We start from the raw sequence: 24,555 nt of genomic DNA on the forward strand, positions 1-24,555 counted from the left end.
ACGGACTTCATCACTCCACACGCGCTCCCCTCCAAAGATTACATCCTTCTGGGAGACCTCAACTTTCACCTTGAAAATAACAACGACCGCAACACCACCACCCTCTTGGACAACCTCGCCAACCTCGAACTTAAACAACTGGTCACTTCCCCCACCCACATCGCAGGTCACACACTCGACCCCATCTTCACCTCCAGCAATCATGTCTCCTTCAGCCACACTACGGATCTCCTCTTGACTGACCACAGCTGCGTTCACTTCACCTACAACAAGCCGAAACCCTTCAACCACCTCCAACCAACTCTGCAAAGAAACTGGAACAAAATCACCATCGACCAGATCTCCTCATCGCTCCTTCTTAACACCCCAGCCCACTCTTCTAACCCAGACCAAGCCGCCGCCAACTTAACCCTATGGTTATCCAAGACCGCCGACACCTTAGCACCACTGAAAAAACGTCAAAGCAAACCTGGCAGCAAGAAAGCCTCATGGTTCAAGAAACTCTGCCGCTCCCTTGAAAAGGCCTGGAAAAAAGACCCAACCACTAGTACCAAGGACGCCTTCAAAAACGCCACCCGCACACACCACCAACTAATCCGAAAGGCCAAGAAAACAGCATTCAAGGATCGACTTGACAACAACGCTCACAACAGCAAAGAACTTTTCAACATCGTTAAGGAATTTACCAATCCCTCGGCCAACTCCAACGACATCACCCCCACTCAAGCCCTCTGCGACTCCCTAGCCTCATTCTTCCACAACAAAATTGCAGACATCCACAACAGCTTCGACAACCAACCCGGAGACCAACCCACCCAACCATATGCTGAACATTCTCCCCCCTTGAACACCCTTAACGACTGGAACCCAATCTCCACTGAGGACACCATCCGCCTGATGAACTCCATCCACTCAGGATCCCCCACAGACCCATGTCCCCACCACATCTTCAACAAAGCAGACTCCGTCATAGCACCGCACCTCCGAGACGTCATCAACTGCTCCTTCAACTCCGCCACCTTCCCGGAAAACTGGAAACACGCTGAACTCACCGCCCTTCTGAAAAAACCCACAGCGGACCCCACCGAACTCAAAAATTACCGCCCCATTTCGCTCCTTCCTTTCCCGGCCAAAGTCATCGAGAAAGCTGTCAACAACCAGCTCGCCGCTTTCCTCGAAGCCAACAAATGCCTCGACTCCTCACAATCTGGCTTCCGAGCAAAACACAGCACTGAGACCGCCCTCATCGCAGCAACAGACGACATTCGAACTCTACTGGACAATGGAGACACAGTCGCCCTCATCCTCCTCGACCTCTCTGCAGCCTTCGACACAGTCTGCCACAACACCCTTTTACAACGCCTCAGAAACATCGGAATTCAAGGAAAAGCACTTGAATGGATCACCTCGTTCCTCTCCCGAAGAACCCAGAGAGTCCGCCTTCCACCATTCAAGTCCGAGGCCACTGAAGTCATCTGTGGCGTACCACAAGGATCCTCACTCAGTCCCACCCTCTTCAACGTATACATGAGCCCCCTCGCGGCCATCGCCCGCCAACACAACCTCAACATCATCTCTTACGCGGATGACACTCAACTGATCCTTTCTCTCACCAATGACCCCAGCACCGCCAAAACTAACCTACACGAAGGAATGAAAGAAGTTGCCGAATGGATGAAACACAGCCGTCTGAAACTGAACTCAGATAAAACAGAAGTCCTCATCTTAGGTACATCCCCCTCTGCATGGGACGACTCCTGGTGGCCGGAAGCCCTTGGAAAAGCACCCATCCCGACAGACCACGCACGGAACCTAGGCATTATCCTAGATTCTTCACTTTCAATGAACAGACAAGTCAGCGCCGTATCCTCATCCTGCTTCAACATCCTTCGCATGCTCAAAAAAACATTTCGCTGGATCCCCACCGAAACCAGAAAAACAGTCACCCATGCTCTGGTCACGAGCTGACTGGACTACGGAAACACCCTCTACGCAGGTACTACCGCTAAACTCCAGAAGAAACTCCAACGAATCCAAAACGCCTCAGCCAGGATCATATTAGACATCCCGCGCAACGAACACATCTCTGGTCACCTGAAAGACCTCCACTGGCTACCCGTCAATAAGAGGATCACTTTCCGACTGCTAACCCACGCACACAAATCACTCTACGACATCGGACCAGAATGCCTCAACTCACGACTGTCCTTCTACACCCCCTCCCGCCAACTACGTTCTTCCAGCCAAGCCCTCGCCACCGTACCTCGCATCAACAAGACCACCATGGGAGGCAGATCCTTCTCATACCTGGCTGCTAAAACATGGAACTCACTTCCCACTTACCTTCGCCTTACCCACAACCACCTTGCATTCAGAAAGCAACTTAAAACGTGGATATTTGACAAGTAATCCTCCTCCCCTCCCTAAGCGCCTTGAGACCCTCTGGGTATGTAGTGCGCTATATAAATTCTTTGACTTGACTTGACTTGACTAGCGTCCAGAACTGCTGACTTAGGCGCAGGGAATCAGGTTCAAATCTCAACGTTGGCTCAACAACCTGTGCTTCTGGGCAGAAATCACTTAATATCACTGTGCCTATAGACAGTGCTTGGATACCCTCACAGGTGATTAGCCGTGCTCAACAAATACAAATATTTATTTATTTATCCTGCCAGTCCTAACTTTGAAATAGGATTTCCCAAATGGCCATTAGGAAAAGTAACAAACAGTTGTCTCGTTCACATCTTATGATACATTGCAATGTTACTTACTATGATAAAAATGCTCTTGACACAAAAGCATACAAGTGTGATTTGTGTTTATTTTGGAATGAGTGACCGGTGAGGGGTGAAGTTGAAAGTGATGGTACATGGATAGTTAGTGTAGAACACACAATGGTGAAATTCCACAGTCCAACAGAACTCTCCCATTCTTGTTGCAATGTGCGATCGGATTTACTACAAAGTCAGTGCTCGGTGTGACACTGGTCACATCAACGTTGGTTCCGAGAACTGGTACGGCATGGTGCTTTGCCATGTGATCCTCCCATTTTTTTTTTCAGATGTCCCCTCAGCCCTTTGGCCAGAAGGGAACCTGCTGCATGCTCTGAGGTTTCTGAGGACTCGCTGTGATGGGACTCACCCCTCCCTGTGGCTGCTGCTGAGATGTTGTGACTATCATCCGGCTGGGGGGTAAGGTGGGCAGCTATTTGAGCTGCATGCATGTCCCTCAGAACACCCACATGCTGAGCCATGTACTCAGCAATTTGTCCCAAGCGAGTGTCAATGGAGCTCTGCAGCCGCCGGAGTTCCCGCAGTTCTTCAAGAACCTGGCCCATCTGTCCCTGGTTCTGCTGGTATGCACCAAGGACAGTTTTCACAGTGGCCTGGGCCTCAGTCTCATTATCCTCCTGTGACTGTCCCCCAGTTGGCCTCCCACCTACTCTGCTGCCACGGACCTGTGGCGATGTCTGGTACTGCCGCTGCACACTGTCCCCAGCATCCCCAGGCTGCCTGATGTTATTGGCAGCAACTGACACATGGACAGTGTTGGAGACAGCGGTGGTGATGGTGGAGGTGGCTGCAGGGGTCTGCGATGTAGGGGAAGCCGTATCTGAAAAAGCCAGGGAGTCTGCATCCAATGGTTTACCTTCCGGGGTGGGAAACTGGCTGGGCTTGTCCTTGGCACAGGCTCCTGCTGTTGCTAGCGAGTCACCTGTTGAACAGAAGTTAGATTGTCAGCATGTTCAGTACACAGCACAACTTTGATGTTCATGATTAGCACATTTCACTTTTGACCTTGGCATTACTTGGCATTCATAACAGTTTGTCAGCAGTTGAACATGATGTAGAGGTACATACATTGCTCGTTAGCGATGTGACATGGTTGATGAAACCATTTCATATGTACAGATATTATATTTCCAAGGACATGTCCTCTGGTACCAACTTGTTGCTCATACACTTTAGTTCATGCTTGGACATTTGAGACTTTTCTATGAGTATCTGTCTTCTGTGCTGCAACTTCTTGATTTGTGTTTTGCTTTTTGTACTTACGTCCTGTGGTTTGTGAGGTTTGACTGAGTCTCCATACATGTGTTGTGTTGAGCTGCTTTGAGGCAATGGGACTTGCACATTGGATTTTTGTGATTGCGTTCTTGTGTTTTGCTTTGCAGTTACATGTGACTTCATCAATGACACTGTGAATCATGTGTCCTCTTGATGGTATTGGCTGTATGTGCACTGCCTACAACTTATGGGGTTTTGCAGAGTTAGCTACCAAGTGCGGGATGTGGATGTCATATGGCTCCATGCTGTTTGGGAGGGATGACAGAGTCCCAACGACAACCTCCCCAGTAAGATGGCTACCTATCTGTTAAGTGACTCAGAGGAGGGTGATGGCTGCCACATGGCCCTGGGGTGGGGAGGGTACTCCATGCTGTTTGGGAGGGAAGACAGGGGCCTTGTGGGGGGTGTGGTCTGGCTCTCAGGTCCCAACGACAACCTCCCCAGTAAGATGGCTACCTACCTGTTAAGTGAAGCAGAGGAGGGTGATGGCTGCCACATGGCTCTGGGTGGGGCCATGGTGCATGAGCTGACTACCTACCTGTGAGGTGACTCAGAAGAAGGAAATCTAGCCTTGTGAGACATCATATTGACAGCGTGCATTCTATATGAGTTCGATTTGGTCTGGCAATTGAGGCTTACTTGTTGTGCACAACAGTACATTACAGTGGGATGTGATCATTTTGTTTGTACATACCAGCCTCCACTCCCCCCTCGATTCCTGTGAGTCTCTCTGAATGCAGTATGGCAAGCACCTTCTCCTCCCATTCAGTGAAGGTTAGTGGTGGAATGGGAGGGCCGCCACCAGTTCTTTGGGACGCCTCTTGGTTCCTCTGGGCCCGAGCCTTGAGGTCTGCCCATTGCATTTTGATGTCACGTACTGCGCGTAGGGTGTTCCCCACTGCATTTACTTTGTTGTACCCTTTTGGTGATGTTGCAAATATTGGTATCTTTTACATATCTGTAATTTTCATTACTCTGAATTCTTGTCTTCCTTGTTGCAGTCTTACATATGCAATGTCCTCCTCATTCCGATGACAGGGTTTACCTATGCCAGCTAACTAAATAAAATCTTCTTTTTCCATATAGTTGACTCCTAGATGAAGCCTGCTAAAATCCACCCACCTTCCTAAAACCCCAAAACTAGCCCAAATCAGAGGCACTTTCTATTACTACCAAGCTTCTTTAAGACTCATTGGACACTGTAAATTGGAGAGGCAGGTGGGCATTTAGGACTCTGGCAAAGAAGACTAGGAATTGGAATAATGAAGATTAACAGTGAGTAACTGGGTCTCTACTGCCTCATCCATTTTCCTCACCCCAGCCTCAAACATGCAGGGAGTTACCCAAACTTTACCTGTGACCACTGGACTTATATAAATACATATTGAAAAAGATACATCACTCAAGATTAGCAGCACCCAGTGCCCAAAATTCAAAGTTTCATTGTGAAGAATGTGAAATCAAACCGATAACTCATGGAGCCACAACGAGAACAAAAATCCACAGCTAGACCCTTTTCCCCATAACTCATAACTGTTAATGTGTCATAAAAGTAAACATGAAACACCATGTGGCTGAATTCCAGATGTGTTTTAGTAAAGCGCCATTCAAATCTATTCATGATGAAGATATCCCTCTAGTGGAACACCCTTGCACTGGTCCTTGCACATTAGACTCAACTCACTAATAAGTGGTTGTAATAGCTAGTCGTATCCGGCAACTTAGGGTGGTCAAAGTGGGACACTTACCCCGACTATGGAGACCAAAAGTACCATCTTCATGAAATCAGCAGTCCTAGTTAAATAGATAGACAAAGATTTGTGAAGGTCTAGTGAATTAAGTTTTTCTACCAGCTTGAAAACCAGCTTGAACGAAGGGGAATCAAAAGTAGCAGAGGTTCTAGGTCTTGAGAATTGTGAAAAAACATAGGGCGTATAGGGAAGAGAAGATGGAGAAGGACCACAATATCTGAAAAGAAATTTAGGAAAGGTTCATCATGTAGCAAGACCCCAACCATGCCTTCCTGACAACCTGAGCAAATGGCCACCAAAAATATTACTTTTACTGAAATACACGTCAGGTCTACTAGCTGAAGAGGTTCAAAAGGTTTTTTTTGAAGACCATACAAAACCAATGAAAGAGCCAAAGATGGGACCAAAGCATGGGCTGCTGGACTTCTGAGGAAGAAATGCCCCAAGAGGCAGGGTGTTACCTCCTGAATGGGCCATTGACATTTCATAGTTGAGACCACCAAGTTAATCCATCCATAGGTAAATCTAGAATTCTGACTAGTTCAACAGGAGCAGTCTGGAGTTCTTCACAAGAACACCAATATTGAAAATGTTTGTAGTGTCTGGTTTAAACCTTTAGTGTTTCAAGATGAAGAGATTGTTGAATGCACTTGGTCAGTTCAGAAGAACAACTTTGATAATCATAAGCTCTCCTCTTGAGCTCCAAATCCCCAACCAGTGATGCCTTAGAGGTGTCTGTGAAAGAACAGGACAGTGCATTGGGATGCAACAAATTGAAAAATCCATGGAGGCTTGACTGCAAATTAAAAAAGAATTAGTAACCAGGGCCACCAACTAGACTCAAGCTAAGTCATCCTAAGTCTTCCTAAGAACATACACAGTTAGATGAATTGGGGTAAATGGGTAAAGTAAGCCCATGAGCCAGCTGATAGCCAATGCATCGATTCCCCACACTCACAGAGATGGACCTAGGGAGAAGAATAGTGCCAGAAGTACATTCTTTCCCCTGAACATGTTCAGGCAGTGATAAGTGAACCTGCAGGATATCTCCTTAAAACAAGATGACATGGGTTGAGAGGTATATATAAAACGGGAAACAACCATTATAACGTAGTCTTTACAACGTACCCCATTTACAACACAGTCATTACAACGCAACATCCTTTACATTGCATGCCATTACAATGCAGCTATTACAACGCATGCCACTACAAGGCATGTCATTACGATGCATTATAAGGTAAGTAATGGGAAATAGTCATTTTTACCACCACACTATCCAACACTTACCCTACTGCTACATTCACTGGAGTGGGAATAGTAATTTTTACCCCTACATTATCCAACACATACCCTACTGTTGCACTTACTCGGGAGGGAATAGTAATGTTTACCCCTACACTATCCAACAATTACCCTACTGTTGCACTCACTGGAGTGGAAATATACATTTTTACCCCTACACTATCCAACACTTGCACTACTGCTGCCCTAAAATTATTATGCCTTGGAATGGTATGCGTTGTAATGGATTTGCATGATAAAATGAAATGAGTTTTAAGCGTTGTTTCTGAAAAATGCTTTGTGATCGCATGTGTTGTAAAATCATGCATTGTAATGGATGTTGCGATGTAAAAACCGCATTGTAAAGGCATGCGTTGTAAAAGTTTGCTTTCTAATGTGTCCTATTCATATAGAACAGTTACGGGATTTTAAGTCCTGTCCTCTTCCTGAAAAGAAGACCAGAAAATCCCACTGGTCATAATTTAAAAGTACACCAAAGTTTTGTTCAGGGAGGAAAGAAAAAAATGCAATAAACTTACATTATAGATCATGTCCAAATTCTATATAACTTATAATGTAATCGATTATTTTTACACCAAAAGTTATTTTTTTAAAACAACTTTCAGAAAATACACTATCTCATACTTCTAATACAACATTAAAAAAAGAGTCCATTTTATTCTCCCATTTTTGTTGGGAGTTGAGTTGCGTGTCACAAAGCACCTTTGAAATTCGATGTTTGTAGCCATCATTTGTTTTGCCTGAGTCCCTGGTTCTTCAGGGCTGTAGATTCAAACAGGGCTCCTGTCTACTTTCTTTTTTCTATGCTCCCGGAATGGTGTAAAGTCTCCCACTAAACTTGGTGGTTACCTAGTCCATCCATTATGTGCCATTAACCATGTAATTCACAACTCAAAAAACTATAAAGTAGGCTGTCAGTTCTATTTTTTCATGGTGATTCTAATAGATGACAAAATCACCAAAATATTGTGACAAGCAGGAGGTTTTCAGTAATATCCAGTGATATCCACATATCTGAATCCCATATGATGGTTTCCTCAGGAGCAGAATTTTCAAAATCAGTCACCATACACCCTCAAATGAACAATCAAAAGCCTGAGAGATATTGATGATGGAAAAGGCCTGCTCTGACTGTCTGTAGACTCATTCTCTCTCCCGTTAGAAAAACTGCTGGCAGAGAGAGAGCGATAGCATCTACCCACAGATACACCTTCTGGGCCGGAGCATCCAGTTACTGAATCCATGAGGCCCCTTGTCAATTCACAAATGCCCTCGCCAGCTGGGTGTCTGATCTCATTTGGAATGCTTCACCCTTTAGAAATGGGCTGGGCTGGATAAATGGCTGCGAGCTCCTTCCAGTTGAAAGAACCTCTGGCTGTCTCTCAGGTACCAAAGACCCTGAACTCACTGAAGGTATTGTCAAATCTAAGGGATTACAGATACAAAGAGTCTCATAATCCTTGGAAACAGGATCCCAATGAGCTAGTAAATAATGGAAGTTGGAACCGCCACTGTCTTGTTGGCCTAAGGAACTCCCCAGCCAAGCAGAAGATACCACTCCCGTCAAAGGTAGGTGATTACACACACGTTACAACCCATGCTCACTCTTGGGTGGCTTGGCACTGAGCAGTCAGGCGTCCTTCAAAGCAATGTGTAAAGCAAGAGCACAATACGCGGACGCAATAAAGGTTCCACACAACACATAGGGGAGACTTCACACTTGACTTCGAGAAATGCCATTTATATTCAACACACACATTAAACCATGCAACATGATGATCATGGAACCCTGGGCGTGAATGCCACTTGGCAATATTACTAGCAGTACTAGACCCAGTTCATGTTGCTCAGATCTCGACAATATGCACAAATGGGAAAACCTCAATTCTAATTGCACCCCACAGCACCCTTCTGTGGTGCTACACGTTGACAGCCCTGGCCCACCCTCACAACCCTAATAATGCTTTATCACACTACTAGAGGGTGTGCCCTGGGCTACAACGATATCAGTATTATGTACACAACACAGAATTTTAACACTTTTAGCAGCTCCGCGCGACAAGGCCACACATATAATCTCAATGTTGAGAGGTAAAGGGCTTTTGAAATAAGAACCACCTATAAACCAACACTGCTGACCAGTGTCCTGAAACACAGGCAGTTCACAGACGGTCACTACCACACACTCACACTCACATTTCACCGCTACCCAATGCAACAGGTACCAGCTCGGTCTGTATGGGCACTTTCACTCATATACGCATCCGACACACTAATGCTGTGCCATTGATACCAAGCAAGTCAATAGGTAGCACTCCGCAGATCCCATGGCTCCAAGCCTCTCACCACCCTCCGATTCACCCCTACTGTCCCAGACACCCCATAGGGACGTTCACAAGCCCCCCCCCCCAACCCCACCCCCCTCCGGACACAGGCCACTCATGGCTGAGGTCACACCTCATCTGGGTCTCTGGAAAGCAGGTGGGGATGGAGCGTAGGCATAAACAAGAGTTATAATCAAACAACAGGGTGGTCTTAGTGCTACTCAGGAAGTTTACCACCAAGTTGCAAAACAGAAATGGGCTGAGAGCAACAATTCGTTACAAACGGGAGTTCACCAGCGCCTTCTCGCGCCTCCTCAGTCTGTGGAGCACAGGAGGGTCACACAGTCTCTTGACCTGCTCTCAAACATTTTCAGAAGCGTTCTGCCAGCCTAGTTAATCCTATGCACTCCTACCTGGTGACACAACGTTTTTGGAAGGGTCAAATAGAGGAGGGCAGCTGGTCCACTATGATAGGACCAGTGAGGGAACAAGTAGTGAAGGTAACAAGTCGTGAATGGGGAAAAAACCACAGGCGAGTCTCAAGGCTTGAGGAGGTGTCCTGTTGTTTATACGTTGATCCGGGTTCTGCCCCAATGATCTGGGCACAGGATCTGGTTCACAATGAGATGAATCATCCGAGACACTTCAGGTTACACAAAGTAGAGTTCCAATCCTTTACCTCCCTGGAAATGAGGCACCAGGTCCGGTACACCTTGATGTAGGTCGTACCAGATGGTTCTAGTCACACAAAAAGGCTCAAGTTCCGCAATGGGTCACGAGGTAGAATGAGACTCTGCAATGTCCGCGTCCCCCACCTCCGAGGGTCGCAACCTGGGAATCAGACACCGCGCTCAATGAGCATGCAGTCGGCGTGACTCATAACAGAAATGTCTGAACTGGGGTGGTGTGGAGTGCAAAAAAACGATGGGTTTAGGCCCAGATCTCTGTACTGGGGTGAATGTATGACATTATTCTGCATTCTGTCCATCAACTGTTAATTTGCACTAACAGAAATGTGGCACAGTTGACGAAGCCGGCCATGCAGGGACTCACAACCGATGAATTCACTCACCACCACCATGCCGCTTATGCGTGCCAAGGCCCTCGGTGTATGGGAACTACTTTGTCGTAGACATGGACAACTTCTTGAGCTCCACACTAGGCGCTCAGTTCTCCAGGCACGATTCTGTAGTTCCAAGATCACACCGCACTGTCCAGCTTTTAGCAGGGATGTGGGCACTTTGAGGACACCGCTCTCCAGACATCAGTAGTAGTTGTTGTGGGCCCTTTGAAGACCATCCGACGGGTCCTTGGGGGCCCACCTCAGGGTGCCACACATCAGCAGGTCATTGGCCGAGGCCAGCCACTATTCGCCAAGGCACACGGTCGGTTCCACAGGCAACTATCCTCCATGTGCACAAAAGAGTCCCTCTGAAAATGTGCAACACACAGACCAGGTTCTCCTTTCCTGCACCCCCGCAAGTGGATTTCTCTTGATGGTGGGGTGGCACTGGGTAGGTATACCCTATTGGGCCTTTGAAGTTGGGGTGAGGTTCATAGAGTATTCCTTTGAACCACAGATGTATCCCCTAAATTCCCGTCCTGTCTGCTATTGATGTCGCAGAATGCAGATCTCTACCTTTATGGGGCCATGATCTGGCCACAGAGGCCAGGTGTCACAATCTCTGCCCCTCATATATTCCACCAGGCCCATAGATGGCAGAGGTCAGCTATTTCCATTGCATGCCCAAATGGTTAATGGCTGTCACTGGAGAATGTCCAGATGTGCTCCTTCCCACCTCCGGTGTTGACCGGCACCAGATACCATGCCATGATGTATAAAAATGTCCACTTTCCATTAGTGGCATTTCCATGCAAGATATGCCAAGCCTACCATTACCATTGGAACGGGTTTGGCCCAGTGAATCCATTGATAGGAAACACCATGAGGCTGCACCACTGTAATCCCTTGTTGCAGCTTGAGGTACCTGCGACTCGCTTCCCCATGCTAACTTAAGGGAAGAGCCAGCCTCCTCAGTAGGGGAACCGTTGTAGGCCATCCTTGCTGGGCAGAAAACACCCATAGGTGCCTGCCCAGCCTTTCTGCTTGCTAAGTGCCAGCCAGAATACACACGCGAAGTCGCTCTCTCAAACCTGCAGCTGCAGGTCAGGCACATGTTTGAAACACACAGTCCATTCAAGTGCACACATAGACTTGCCCGAGAAGGCCGGACACATAGGTTAACCCCACCCAAGGTGTAAGTGCGCACCCAGGCCGCAATGGCAGGCCTGACCTATGTTTACACACATCATGTTCGCACCACTTCCTAACTCATATGTGGGAGGGGTGCACACGCTTTCACTCCGGTACAGTGAGAAAGTGCCCTGAGTTGTAAGGCTCCACCTGACAATCAGCAACCCACCAGCTTGTCGTGACAAGCTGATGGCCTGGGTCCCCACGACACTTGTGGTGTCCATGCGTCATCCGGCTGCCAGTGGGAGACCGGACTCACACTAGACACTTCCGTAGTGCCACAGCGCACACTTGCCCATCCTGGTAGGCCGGTGGCGAGGGTCTAGAAATGTCACTAGCGCAAAGGCTTGGGACGACAAGCACTAGCGGGCCGAACACAGGCCCAGCACAACTTTCTTGCTAGCGCACCCACCACTTGTCATGACATTCACACAATCCATTTCACTCCCTAGCTAAGCTCCACTTCCTATAGGACATCGGAAGGCTTGGGCCATTCCATACTGCACCTAGAGTGGGAAAAAGCTCCGGCCCTATGTTATTTTATGTTAAAAAGAATTTCTACAGCGCACGTACAACGGATGGTTTCATGGCGCTAGCTCTATAGTGTGTTGAACCAAGGGCAAGTTTACTCATGTGCCTGCCCAAACAGCCATGTCTTGAGCATTTTCATGAAGTTCAGAAGGTTGTTACAAGACCAGATCTCCACAATTGGGTGCCGAGGAGGCAAACCTGCATCCTCCCTGGTGTTTTAACTTGAAGATAGGTGTTTTTAACAGCTGGAAGTGGGCTGAGCGCAGGTTGCAGGAAGGGGTATACCTAGATAACAGGCAGTTGATGAATTTAGGGCTTCGGCAGTATAGAGAGTTAAAAAATAAGCAACCCGTTTTGAATGCAGCGCGTTGGAAATTGGGGAGCCAGTGGAGTTTATGTAGTAGGTGTCTTGCAGATTGCCATCTTGGTTGCTTGTGGATCAGTCTTGCAGCTTGGTTCTGGACCAACTGGAGACGTTTAATTAAGTAGAGTGGCATGCCGAGGTAGATTGAATTGGCAAAGTCTAGGTGTGAACGTTCCAAGGCAATTACTACCCGTATCAGTGCTGTGTGGGTGAGCAGATGGCTGATCGTCCTGATTTTACGCAGCTGGAAAAAGCAGCTCGAGACCGCTGCCCCTACTTGAGATTTTATCGAAAGATCGTCATTTATGATAACCCCTAGGCTTTTGACCGAGGGGGAAGGGGCGGTGGGGATCCAAGTTCCAATGGCCAGTAGTGTGGGCCCAGAAGATCTGACTGTTCCCGTTCAGAAATAGTTCGGTCTTGCCTGAATTATGTTTTAAGTGGTTTAGGCCCTTCACTGCTGAATATGAAGCATGGTGGCCTGGAATTCCTGAATTGAGTGAGGGGAGTTATCGATGGTAAAGATTAGCTGAAGGCCGTCATCATAATTAAATGTGGTTACCCTCCTGTCCTTCAAGGACTGGATCTGGGGCAGGAGGTATAAATTGAACAGGTGTGGAAAGAGTGACGATCCCTGAGGGACCCCACACGTAGTCGGGATTTTAGGGGTGGTGAATGGGGCAAGTAGTACTGCTTGGGTACGGCCCTCGAGAAATGAGCTGATCCAATTAAGAGCCTAGCCTTGGACGCCGGCCCGTCTGACACGGTCCATAAGGATTTTATTGTCAACCTTGTCAAATGCGGCCAACAGATCTAGGAGCACCAGGGCCTAAGGGATGCCCATATCAGCGTTAGCACGTAAGGCGTCCAATACTGAGAGAATCACTGTCTCCGTGGAATGGCGGGGCAGATGCCTGCTTGGTGGGGATCTAGGTATTCAGAGTGTTCTTTTAGGTTGGATAGGCAATTTGCTATGTGTACCTCCAGAACCTTGGCCAAGCAGGGGAGCAAGGAAATGGGGCAGTAATTAGATAAATTCAAGGGGTTGGCTCCCGGTTTCTTTAGGAGGGGGACCACTATGGCATCCTTAAATGCGCTAGGGACCTTACCCTTTGAAAGGGACTCGTTCAAAACAGGTATTATGGTGTGCGGCAGGGCAGAGAGGGTGTCTTTTAGAATGTGAAGTGGACAGCAATCCCTGGGGGAGCCTGATTTAACTCTGGACATCAAGTCCAGGAGTGACTGAGTGCTGATAGCAGGAAAGTGATCTAAAGTGGACGGATTTGTTATCGTGGTGCTGGGTGATTCCATGGGGCTGGGGATGCTAGCTTTGATGTCTGAGATTTTTTACATAAAGTAGTTGTTCAAAGAATTACATAATTCTTAGGTGGGTGTCTGTTTAGGTTGTACTCTCTCTGCATTGCAAAGATCAGACTATAGAAAAAATTTCCTTTGACCTATTGTGGGAGTTCAGGATTCTATCAGAGAAGTGGGCAGCTTTGGCAGTGGTAATGACATTCTTATATTCTTTCCGCGCCTTTCAGTATAGAAGTTTCTCTTCAGAGGAGTAACTTAACCTCCTTCGCCTTTCTTTTTGGCGGAGAGCTAAATTTTGTTTTTTTAGCACCTTAGAGAACCATTTCTGTTCGTCGGATTGGCGTGCACGGTTTAGTTTTCTGAGCGGGGCATGTGTATTACTGGCCGCTAGAAGCCAGGCTGAAATGTTTTCTTCCATGATATTGATATCAGGGTTGAGAGCGGGGGCTGCGCTAGCCAAGGAGTCAAGGAATTCCTGTTTATAAGGGCCCTCCATTTCCTTATCATGCCGCCCTCGACCGTGGGGGTCTTACTATTGAATGGGATTATTGCTGTGAAATTTATTAGATAATGATCCTGCCATATGCATGGCAGGATCGTGGGCAAGGATACTGTTAGATTTGTAGTCCAGACTTGGTCCAGTGTGTGTCCTTCGACATGAGTGGCTGAAGAGATGTGATGAGTAAAATTGAGTTTGGCTAGTAGGTCGGACAGTTCAGCAGCTTGAGGCCCACCAAGTGCGTCGTTGCACCAATAATTCAGATCGGTGATTAGCAGTATATTCGCATAATTCGTGGCGAGGTTGGCTATTTGTTCACTCAATAATAGAGAGAATACGGGCATGTGCTGTGGGGGCCTATAGACAAGGACACAGATGAGAGGTCCCGAGCAGGAGTCTAGTTTAAAGACCATATTCTCTACAGCAGGGAGGCTCAAGGGAGTAATAGTAGTGAAGTTATGGTCTTTATGTATAATTGCGGCTACTCCGCCACCAGTTTTTCCTGGTGGTCTGTTCAGATGTAGAATATAGTAGTACTGCGGTAGTACAGCTAGCATATCAGGGGTGGAATCGTGGTTTAGCCAAGTTTCTGTGACCAGGAAGATGTCTGGTTTTTCCGCCATAAGTAGCAGGAAAATGTCCATCTGGTGCTTTACTAGAGAGCAGGTGTAAAGATAAAATATGCGTAGCGCTTTTATTTTTATTTGGGCAGGGCCAGGTGCCCAAGTTTTGTGGGGGATGGGGGGCGGTAAATCCGCAAGGGATCTCCGTACCTGGGAGATGCCAATAAGGCAGAGGCGCTTGCGAATAAATGGGTCCAGCAGAAGCGCCGTCTAAGCAAGTGCTCAGTATTTCTCTGAGGAGACCCCTCCTCTAACTCCTCCCCTCCCGGCGTGATTGGCTGAGCCGAGGGGTTGTGCTAAGCAGAGCGTCAGGGGTCAGAGCCAATAGTTCTAAGAGGCCACGGAAATTCAATTTTAAGAAGGTTAAAAACACAAGGTAATCACAATTTTTAAAAACAGGCTAGGCGCATGCAGCTGCAATCAGTGAGGTAGTGACACAGAATCTAGGTGCCTGCTCCTGCGCTGCCGCTAACATTTGTACCAAGACCCCTCCTCTAACGCCTCCCCCTCCTGGCGTGATTGGCTGAGGCCGAGGGGTTCTGCTAAGCAGAGCGTCAAGGGTCAGAGCCACTAGTTCTAAGAGGCCGTGGAAATTAAATTTTAAGAAGGTTGAAAACACAAGGTAGTCACAATTTTTACAATTTTTAAAAAGAGGCTAGGCGCATGCAGCTGCAGACTGCGAGGTAGTGACACAGAATCTAGGTGCCCGCTCCCGCGCTGCGGCTGAAATTTGTACCAAGACCCCTCCTTGATTGCCACCTGTGCAGAAATCTTTCAATGCAGGCTTTTAACTCTGTCACATTTATGCTACTGTGCAATAGTAGATGTTCTGAGTTATGAGTGTCCCATCCAAGGACTCTCACCTGTGCTAATGGCCAAAGCACTCAGGTTGGGGTCGTGGATAGATCTATTGTCTTCAGTTCTGAGCTTTTGGTTGCCCTATTATGCAATCCCTACTTTGGCCATCACCCAGAAGGTGGAAACTTGAATGACAGGCATTAGAGCTGAATGATGTACGGATGACTTCTTCGATTGAGTTTGGATGGAGCCTCTGTTATGTCTTACATTCTCCAGAGTACGTCTCAATTGACACGCAGATAGCATTCCAAGTAGAGTACCCTAGTTGGATTGTCTGAGCGGGGTGATCGTTTGCCAACAGCTGGTTGGTAGCTCCCTCGCTGTTGGATTTTTATGCATTTTAAAATGAAGCTAATTTTCTCACCTATTACTGAGGCTCCTATTCAAGTCAGTCAGTGAATCAACTTTATTCCCCATAACCATAAAAGCACATGATATAGAACATTACAATGATTAAAAAGATAAAATTCCATATACATATATTCTAAATAGCTATAAAAAAGGTAATATTTGAACAATAAAATACCAATATGTATATATCAAAAGTGACTGGTGTGTGAACGGTCAGCATATCAATAAATACAATTAATAACATAAAACAGTTGTCAGATAGCATGGGGCTCAGAGACCCGACATTGACCTACGTGCCCCTATAGCAGTTTTTAAGAAAGTACCAGTGCTAAAAATCAAGGTGGCGTTGTCTAAATCTAACATGTGGCGATATGCGGACTCTAGGCTAATTGGTCTTTGCCTATAGAAATATGGATACAGCAGCTTTTTGGAGTAAGTTCGGTAATATTTACAGAGAAATATAAATTGCATGGTGGTTTGCTTGCTCCTCTCGTCACACGGGCACAAAATTTGATTAGCACCTCTGTTATGACCCAAAGGGAAACAAAGTGCAAATTTAATTGTGCCTGCTCTGAATCGTAACAGGATACTCCTTTCCCAGCGGCTCATTGGGAGGGTCAAATACAGATGGAGCGGGTGACTATACTGTTCCATGGCCAAGTAGTTACGCACAAGGGTTTTTCTGGACTCCACCACTAGCCGCTCGTTGTTATATAGTTGGTAGAGGGCGTCCCGAATTTCCTTTTTTGGGACAGATACAACTAGTGTGGGGTCCAGGAAAAGACTTTCTCTGTTTATGCTGCGCAGACTAGAAGTAACACCACTTAGCCATGGAATTTCATGGCCTTTATCGCACTGTAGACAATCCTTTATGATCTGTTGTGTCAAAAGTGCTGCCTCGTTCTTCCATACAGATACCCACTTAAGTGCTGGTCGTGCTCAAATAAAATCAGTTATGAAATTGATATTGAGCTCCTTGTGGCATATATATTGGGGAGTAGAGATTGGGGTGCACAGTAATTTCCTGCAGAACCTATTCTCTTCTAGCTGGATTGCTGAGCAGTTGACAGTTCCCCAAATCTCTGCGCCGTATGTTGCCACCAGGGCACATTGTAATTTATATATTTTCTGCACTGCTGCAAGGGCACCCATGGTCTTGGGGCGAGGTAGACTTAAGATTGAATTGGTGACCTTTGAGAACTTAATCCTGGCGTGAGCTAAATGCTCACTCCAGGAGCCGTTCGCAGCAAAGGCCAGCCCTAGATAGACAAAAGATTTTACCGAGGTCAGTTTTGACCATCAATTATTATCGCTCCCATATTACGCTTCCCTGGCCCACTACTCATAAGAAAAGATTTTTTTAAATTTACCCGGAGGTCTACTTCTTTCATATAAATGTTAAAACCTTGGACAAGAAGACGGAGGGAGTTAGGGGTACGGCCTATCAAAACCGCGTCGTCCGCGTAAAGAAGTACCGGGATGGGCTCTTTGTCAACATATGGGATGTCCTTGGTAGCCATTTTCAGGGAGGTATTAAGCCCATTTATGTATATAATAAAAAGCAAGGGTGCCAACACGCATCCTTGTCTGACACCCCTGCCGATATTAATGGTCCCCGAGACCTCACCACCCATCCCTATCCTTACTTGAGCCTGAAGGTCTCTATGCAGATAGGCTAGAAAGTTTACCAATGTTTCGTCCAGCCCACCTGCAGAGAGGATGGCCCACAGCTTTGACCTATTAACTAGGTCAAATGCTGTGGACAAATCCATAAAGGCCATATAGATGGGGGTCCTCCTTGCAATGGAATATTTTCACAGAATTACATTTAAATTGAGACATTGTTCGACTGTACCTACCTTACCCCTAAACCCTAACTGGCATGGGTCCAGAATAGCATTTTCCTCTGTCCATCCCAGAATTTTATTACATAAAACTCTTCCTAAAATTTTAAGTGTGTTATCTACAAGGCAGATCGGCCTATAATTACATGGAAGCGACCTATCTTCCTTCTTAAAAATCGGGACTATAATGCTTCTTGCCCAGGTTGCAGGTATATTAGTCAAGGTTAGATTGTTAAAAACATTCAGGAGTAGAGGGGCCCAAAATTCCGGTTTCCACTTGATCAAATCAATTGGGAGCCCGTCCGGGCCCGGGGCCTTATTGCCTAAGCTCTGACTAATTGCTTCTGTTACTTTTAAAATACTAATATCTATGGGGACTGGGCTACCTGGTTTACAAATTGCAGCACATGGGGGGGGAGGGGTGTAAATACCCGAAAAATGTTCCACCCATGCCTCACTGCCTATATTACAACAAATGAGTGATGAGGATTGGCCTTTGGAACGGACCTCCCGGACTGCTGCCCAAAAGATATTCCCCTTATTCAGGGCAGCAGCCTCAGATAATTTACCCCATTGGTCGATCAGGAGCTCCATCTTCCTATCATTGATCACCTTCTTATAGTTTTTCCTGGTCAGTTTGACTTCTGTTAAACACCTCAGGTGGCTAAGAGGGCACTGCGGAGCTTCCTGTTAGCTAATGAACAGTCCTTGTTAAACCATCTAGCATTGGGTGCTGCTTTGGGACGGGGTTTGGAGAGGAGAGTTTTAGTCATCTGACAAATCTTCCCAAAATCCCCGACTATCTGTCCTGGTGATTGGTCAAGTGAAAGACACGACTCAATAAGTGACATGCTATCCCCTGCAAATTTCCTAAAAATTTCGGGGTTATCAACCCCCCTCCAACATAGTCTTAAGTTGTCGGTTGACACTGTTAAGTTTGAGGCCCCACATTCGATCTGAAATGAAGCCCTTTGGGTAGTATATATCACTATCGTGATGGGGTTATGATCTCCGAAGTCCGAAGGTACCACCTCAGCAGATGCCAGTTGTTTTTCTATCAGAGGGCATACAAAGATGAAATCAATGGTGGTACTACAGCCCCTTCCCCTATAGGTAGGACAGTCGTTCGTGGTTGATCCCCTAACCAGGTCCATAACGTTAGATAGATTATGTGATCTTGTGAACCTGGATGGTTCTCTGCCTCTGCATAACGATTGTCTATGATAGGCTGATTCGTTTTCAGAGTGTGTGTCCGATAGTTTTCCATTAAAATCCCCCCCATTATAATGCCCAGTTTATACCCTTTATTAGAATGGTTATCCAGTTCCGATATAAAATCAAAGAGCTTTATAAAGCTCTTATTTGAGACCGGCTGAAAGTCTTTGTTATAAAAATGTATCAAATGAAAATGAATCCCTCTTTTAAACAAAACTACTTGGAAATCTAAACTATTGGATGGGATTACCTTAACTCTTCCACCAGCGGCCACATTAATTCCCAAGGATAGACCTCCAGAGGGTCTCCCCATCCTAGGTATTTGGGATAGTACACTGAAACAATGGAAACCCTTAATGAATAGTTCCTCAGTGGCCCACGTTTCTTGGAACATGACAATGTCATAGGACCTAATCATTTTTACCCAATCTACATTGTCAAGTTTTGAGCGTAGGCCTGCCACGTTCCAGCTCAAAACACTCCGGCTAATATCTTTAACATTTGTTATAGCGTATGACCTCTTTTCGAAGCAATTAACTCTGGTTGGGATATTTGTAGGTGGCCTGACATTTGCATCTGCATTGGGGACCGTATCTGATAGTCAATCTTGTGTGTCTAGAGTGGACAGAGAATAGTATCCATTAGATAGGGGCATGACTGTTTCGATACTTCTGTTAGGAATTAAAGGTGGCTTATAAAAGTAGCCCAAAGGAAATGAGCTGATATTGGTAGGGGGGTTAAATGATTCATCTGTGATGGACAGAAGGCGACGGACCATCTGAGGTCTTCTAAAATTTAAGACGATACAGTCCCCTTCTATAGATTTATTTGAGGGTCCAACCCAGCCTACTCGCCTATCCATGAATATATAATTCATCCTATGCGGGTCAAACTTTTTATGTTTATAAAGCCAGTCAGCCGACTAATTTAACAAATCGTGCCAAGGCTCCTATTAATTCAGCCTCATATATTTGTCTCAGACGAGAAAGAAGTCACACTATGTCCAGAAAGAATTCATTAGTTTGATACGTCCTGTCATTTGATTAGGTAATGGATTTATGGATTCACTCTTCAAACCATCTGTTTTGGAGCGTTCACAACATGGGTGCACAGTTACTGATGGATTCTCAGTTTGAATAGTAAATATTAGCATGCCTTGGTTGATAGAATACAAAAGGAAAAAACGATGGACGGAATGTTGAACAATGCAAACATTCACCCCCAGTCACAAAGATCAGGGTTTAATCCATCATTCTTTTGCTCACCATGCCACCCCAGTTTAGACCCAGTCATATGCAAACCAGTCTTGACCATGTCCCTCGTGGGAACAGTCCAGCCCGAACTGCCAAGCCAGGTCCTCCCTGGACCCTTGCTAGAAGTGCATGCTCGATTTAACGTTCTTTGAGTTCACGTTTAGGTGGCTGCAGTAACATGCATGCTTTACGGCTGTGTCTGCTTACTTGTACGTTTGCTTTCCAGATTCACATTTAAGCTTTTCTTGGTCACGTGTGGACTTGTTCATGGCCAATAATGGACATACGTGATTCCTTTAATTAAGTGTACGGCATTCCAAAGTTGTATTATGTGTCAGCTGTTAGATTTATGGAAATTTCAAGTACATAGTGTATCCTTTTTTTGTTTTTAAACATAAACATCTGAATTTTATGTTCAATTTACCCCAGAGTCTGTCCAGTTAATGGTTCGCTATGTTTAATTATTTAGAGCCATATGTACAAACACATTTTTCTGTAGACACAGAATGGGTAAAACCCTTTGATACATCTGGCCCTTGGTGATTCAAATATTGAATGTATCATACGTTTGGTACATTTGTAAAATGTGCTTTTTTGTGTTTGTTTACCTTATAGGGTTTTCATTATTAATGTTATTTCTGTGTTTTTAAGTCGTTGTGTAGCCGAATGGTGAGATTTGTGAAAAGGCAAAAAGGAGAGTTGACAGAGAAGATCCTATGAATTGTACATGCAGACATTGTTCACCTGTTGCGGATGCAGACAACTAAGTACAGACAGAAATGTTCATACATCGGATGTGTGCATTTAACAGTTTGTTTTGTATCTTCTCTTTGGACGCATGGGTTTGCAAGCCTGATGCATTCTTTGAGTTATAAAGATTTGCGCCTTCCCTCCTGCTGCTCTTTAAGACTTACTTGACTGTTTCTTCTCGCTCACTTCCACAGGCTCTTCAATATCTGTTGGAAAAAACAAAGGAGGAATCTCTGTTAGGTGAGTATTTGGCAGTCAATGACTCCTCGCTTCAGTGAAGAGACTGTCCTCCAGACCACAGGTTGACCTACCTCTCAATTCCGATAGTAAGTCATGCAAAGCCATAGAAACCTGAAAGGAGTTGCCGCCAGTGCCCTGTTATGAAAGATAGTATAATTGCAGCGCCCATATAAGCCACTTTAGTGTATGAAATTCCGTGCAACTAGGGAGATCCAACTCTGGAAATCAGTCACAAAATAAACAGACCATGAAGCCTTGCATATGACTGACACCCTGCTTGTCCACCCCAACCCCAATCACTCCAGTTTGGCCCCAGATATCACTCCAGTTTCCCTTCCATACCAGTGGAACAGATCTGCAAGGTCTGCATTCCCATTCCTGCAGGCCCTCTCTCAAACTCTTGCTCACTTTGCCACTGGATTCAAGCAAGCCTGGGTGAAGACGGCTGTAATGCCAGAAACTGGTCCTAGGAAGCTTGTTTCCGGTCCAGCGAAGACATGGCTTGGCAGTTCGGGCTGGACTGTTCCCATGAGGCACAGGGTCAGACTGATTTGCATATGGCCATGTCTGAACTGGGGTGGCAGAGTGGGCTAAAGAATGGTGATGGATTAAACCCAGATCTGTTGACTCTGTGTGAGTGTTTGATTGGTTCAGATGCTCCGTCCATCACCACCCCCTTTTGTACCGCTTTGTTCGTCATAAGTTGGCAGGGTATGCTCAGACGTGAGTCCCTTGCTCACTTTGCCACTGGATTCAAGCAAGCCTGGCTGAAGACGGCTGTAATGCCAGCAACCGGTCCTAGGAAGCTTGTTTCCGGTCCAGGGAAGGCAGGGCTTGGCAGTTCGGGCTGGACTGTTCCCATGAGGCACAGGGTCAGACTGATTTGCATATGCCATGTCTGAACTGCTGTGGCAGCGTGGGCTAAAGAATGGTGATGGATTAAACCCAGATCTGTTTACTGGGTGTGAATGTTTGATTGGTTCAGATGCTCCGTCCATCACCACCCCCTTTTGTACCTCTCTCAAACTAGGCAGTGGTTGCTAGCTTAAAAAAATGGTGGGGCTTGAAGCCGCACAACTCACCATTAATTCGGGAGCTCTACCAGTGCAGCACTTCTGTTTGGTGTCCACAATCAGGAAAAGTAAAGACGTCCTAACTGCTTGTGGAATGCAAGCCCAACCAATCCTGGAGCTGCTCTCATGCTGTGGAAGCAGCTCCAGGATTGGGTGGGAGCAGGCTCACCCAGCACTACTTTGAGGTTGGGGGCCTATGCCAGCAATCCCTAGGCTGCTTAACGTCCTTTGGATTGCTGGGTGTACAGTGCACATGTTAGGCTGGCCATCACAAGATGACCGGCCAATCCGTCATATGCACTGTAGACCAGTGCTTTAATTCTAGCATTTGCAGGATTCAGCCATGCCCCCACCCTCGTGCTGCACACAGCAAGAGCTGATGTGGTGGCAAATAAATAAAATGGAATTGACATGCCATATTTATGTTTGCCTGCTGCACTCGCAGTAGGCGGTGTGACGCTCCTCTGCAATCAAGGACGACCCGCCCGTGAAACTAGCAACAGTTGGTGTGGAGCAGATCCTTCACACTGATGGATTCTCACTCTGAAATTCTCATTCATTGCTCTATCAGCTGGAGCCAGATCACCCAAATGAAGAGGGCGCTCAAAGCATTGGCGCCGTTCCGCATTTAAGCTCCAGTGGCAAGAGCCTTGGTTGGACCCTGGCAAAGAGAATCAAAACTACCCCTGCTGCCTCTCCCCTATAATTAGCCATCTTATACCGCCTGAGAGCAATGTGTGCACTATACAGGGCCCACAAATGAAAAATCCATAAAACTTTCTTATGTGAGGATTTGTCGTAGAATCCACTTCGTTTTTGTGCTCTACAACGAGGAGTAGTGTGGGTGCCCTTTGTTCCTGCATTTGCCCTCTATTCTCAATTTAGGTCCCTGTTTCATTAACACCAGACACCCCTTGATTTTCTGCAGAAACTGATGCAGTGTTTCCTTGTGACCCATTTGAACCTCAGTTGTCCCTGATTCAGTGATTTTCAGTAGACTCTAAGTGCCTGGTACAGTGGATCATTGGTCCTAGGATGCTTGTTTCCAGTCCAGAGAGGACCTGGCTTGGCAGTTCGGGCTGGCCTGTCCCCATGGGGCACAGGTTCAAGACTGATTTGAAATGGCTGGGTTCAAACTGGAATGGCATGGTGAGCAAAAAAACGATGGATTTAAGCCCAGATCTCTGTACTGGGGTGAATGTGTGACATTGTTCTGCATTCTGTCCATGAACTGTTGTTTTTGCATTTGTCACCAGAGTGGGACGGGTATGCCCAGACATGAGTCCTGTGCTTTCCATGCCACTGGAATCAAGCTATCCTGGCTAAAGAGGGGTGAAACCCCGAAACTGATCCTAGGATGCCTGTTTCCAGTCTAGAGAGGAACTGGCTTGGCAGTTCAGGCTGGACTGTTCCCATGAGGCACCAGGGTCAAGACTTATTTGCATATGGCTGGGTTCAAACTGGAATGGCATGCTGAGCAAATAAACGATGCATTTAGGCCCAGATCTCTGTACTGGGGTGAATGTATGAGATTGTTCTGCATTCTGTCCATCAACTGTTGTTTTTGCAACTGGCTTTGTCCTGGCATCCCTGATGCATAGGTTACTGGTGCCCCCTTTATGTCCAAGTACAGTTCTTAATGGTGCCTCCACTCCCCCTCCCCCCCGGTGATGATCCCCGGCACTCACCAGTAGCATTGTCAGGGGCTGGAACTCCATGGACTTGCACTTCGCAGAGGGTGAGATAGCCTGTATGTCCTGGGATGGTGATGGTCACATAGCGCCCCTTCATCCCAGTGCAATTCAGATTCACAGTCTCCCTCAGGCCCAAGGAGGGGATTTTAGCACACCTGAGGGACAAGAGAGAAGTCAGCTGGTGATCGGTCTGGGAGGCAGCATCCCTGTCCCTTGAGGGAAGCTCTGAGAGAGGCCCCCAG

The 24,555-nt window shown here is 46.6% G+C and overlaps 1 protein-coding gene across 1 annotated transcript in view; it reads right to left on the bottom strand.

The window, feature by feature from the left end:
- The window catches only part of LOC147748045 (uncharacterized), a 381,293-nt gene that overhangs the window by 260,058 nt on the left and 96,680 nt on the right, over positions 1–24,555 (bottom strand). The window contains exons 6-8 of the mRNA XM_086926975.1: positions 24,308–24,468; positions 21,471–21,512; positions 2,998–3,714 (exon numbers count right to left, since the gene is read on the bottom strand). Of these exons, the coding sequence (XP_086783101.1) occupies positions 2,998–3,714; positions 21,471–21,512; positions 24,308–24,468 (920 nt within the window). The remainder of the gene's footprint in view (positions 1–2,997; positions 3,715–21,470; positions 21,513–24,307; positions 24,469–24,555) is intronic.

The sequence above is a fragment of the Lissotriton vulgaris genome, chromosome 1_1 (assembly GCF_964263255.1).
Source record: "Lissotriton vulgaris chromosome 1_1, aLisVul1.2, whole genome shotgun sequence".
NCBI lineage: Eukaryota > Metazoa > Chordata > Amphibia > Caudata > Salamandridae > Lissotriton > Lissotriton vulgaris.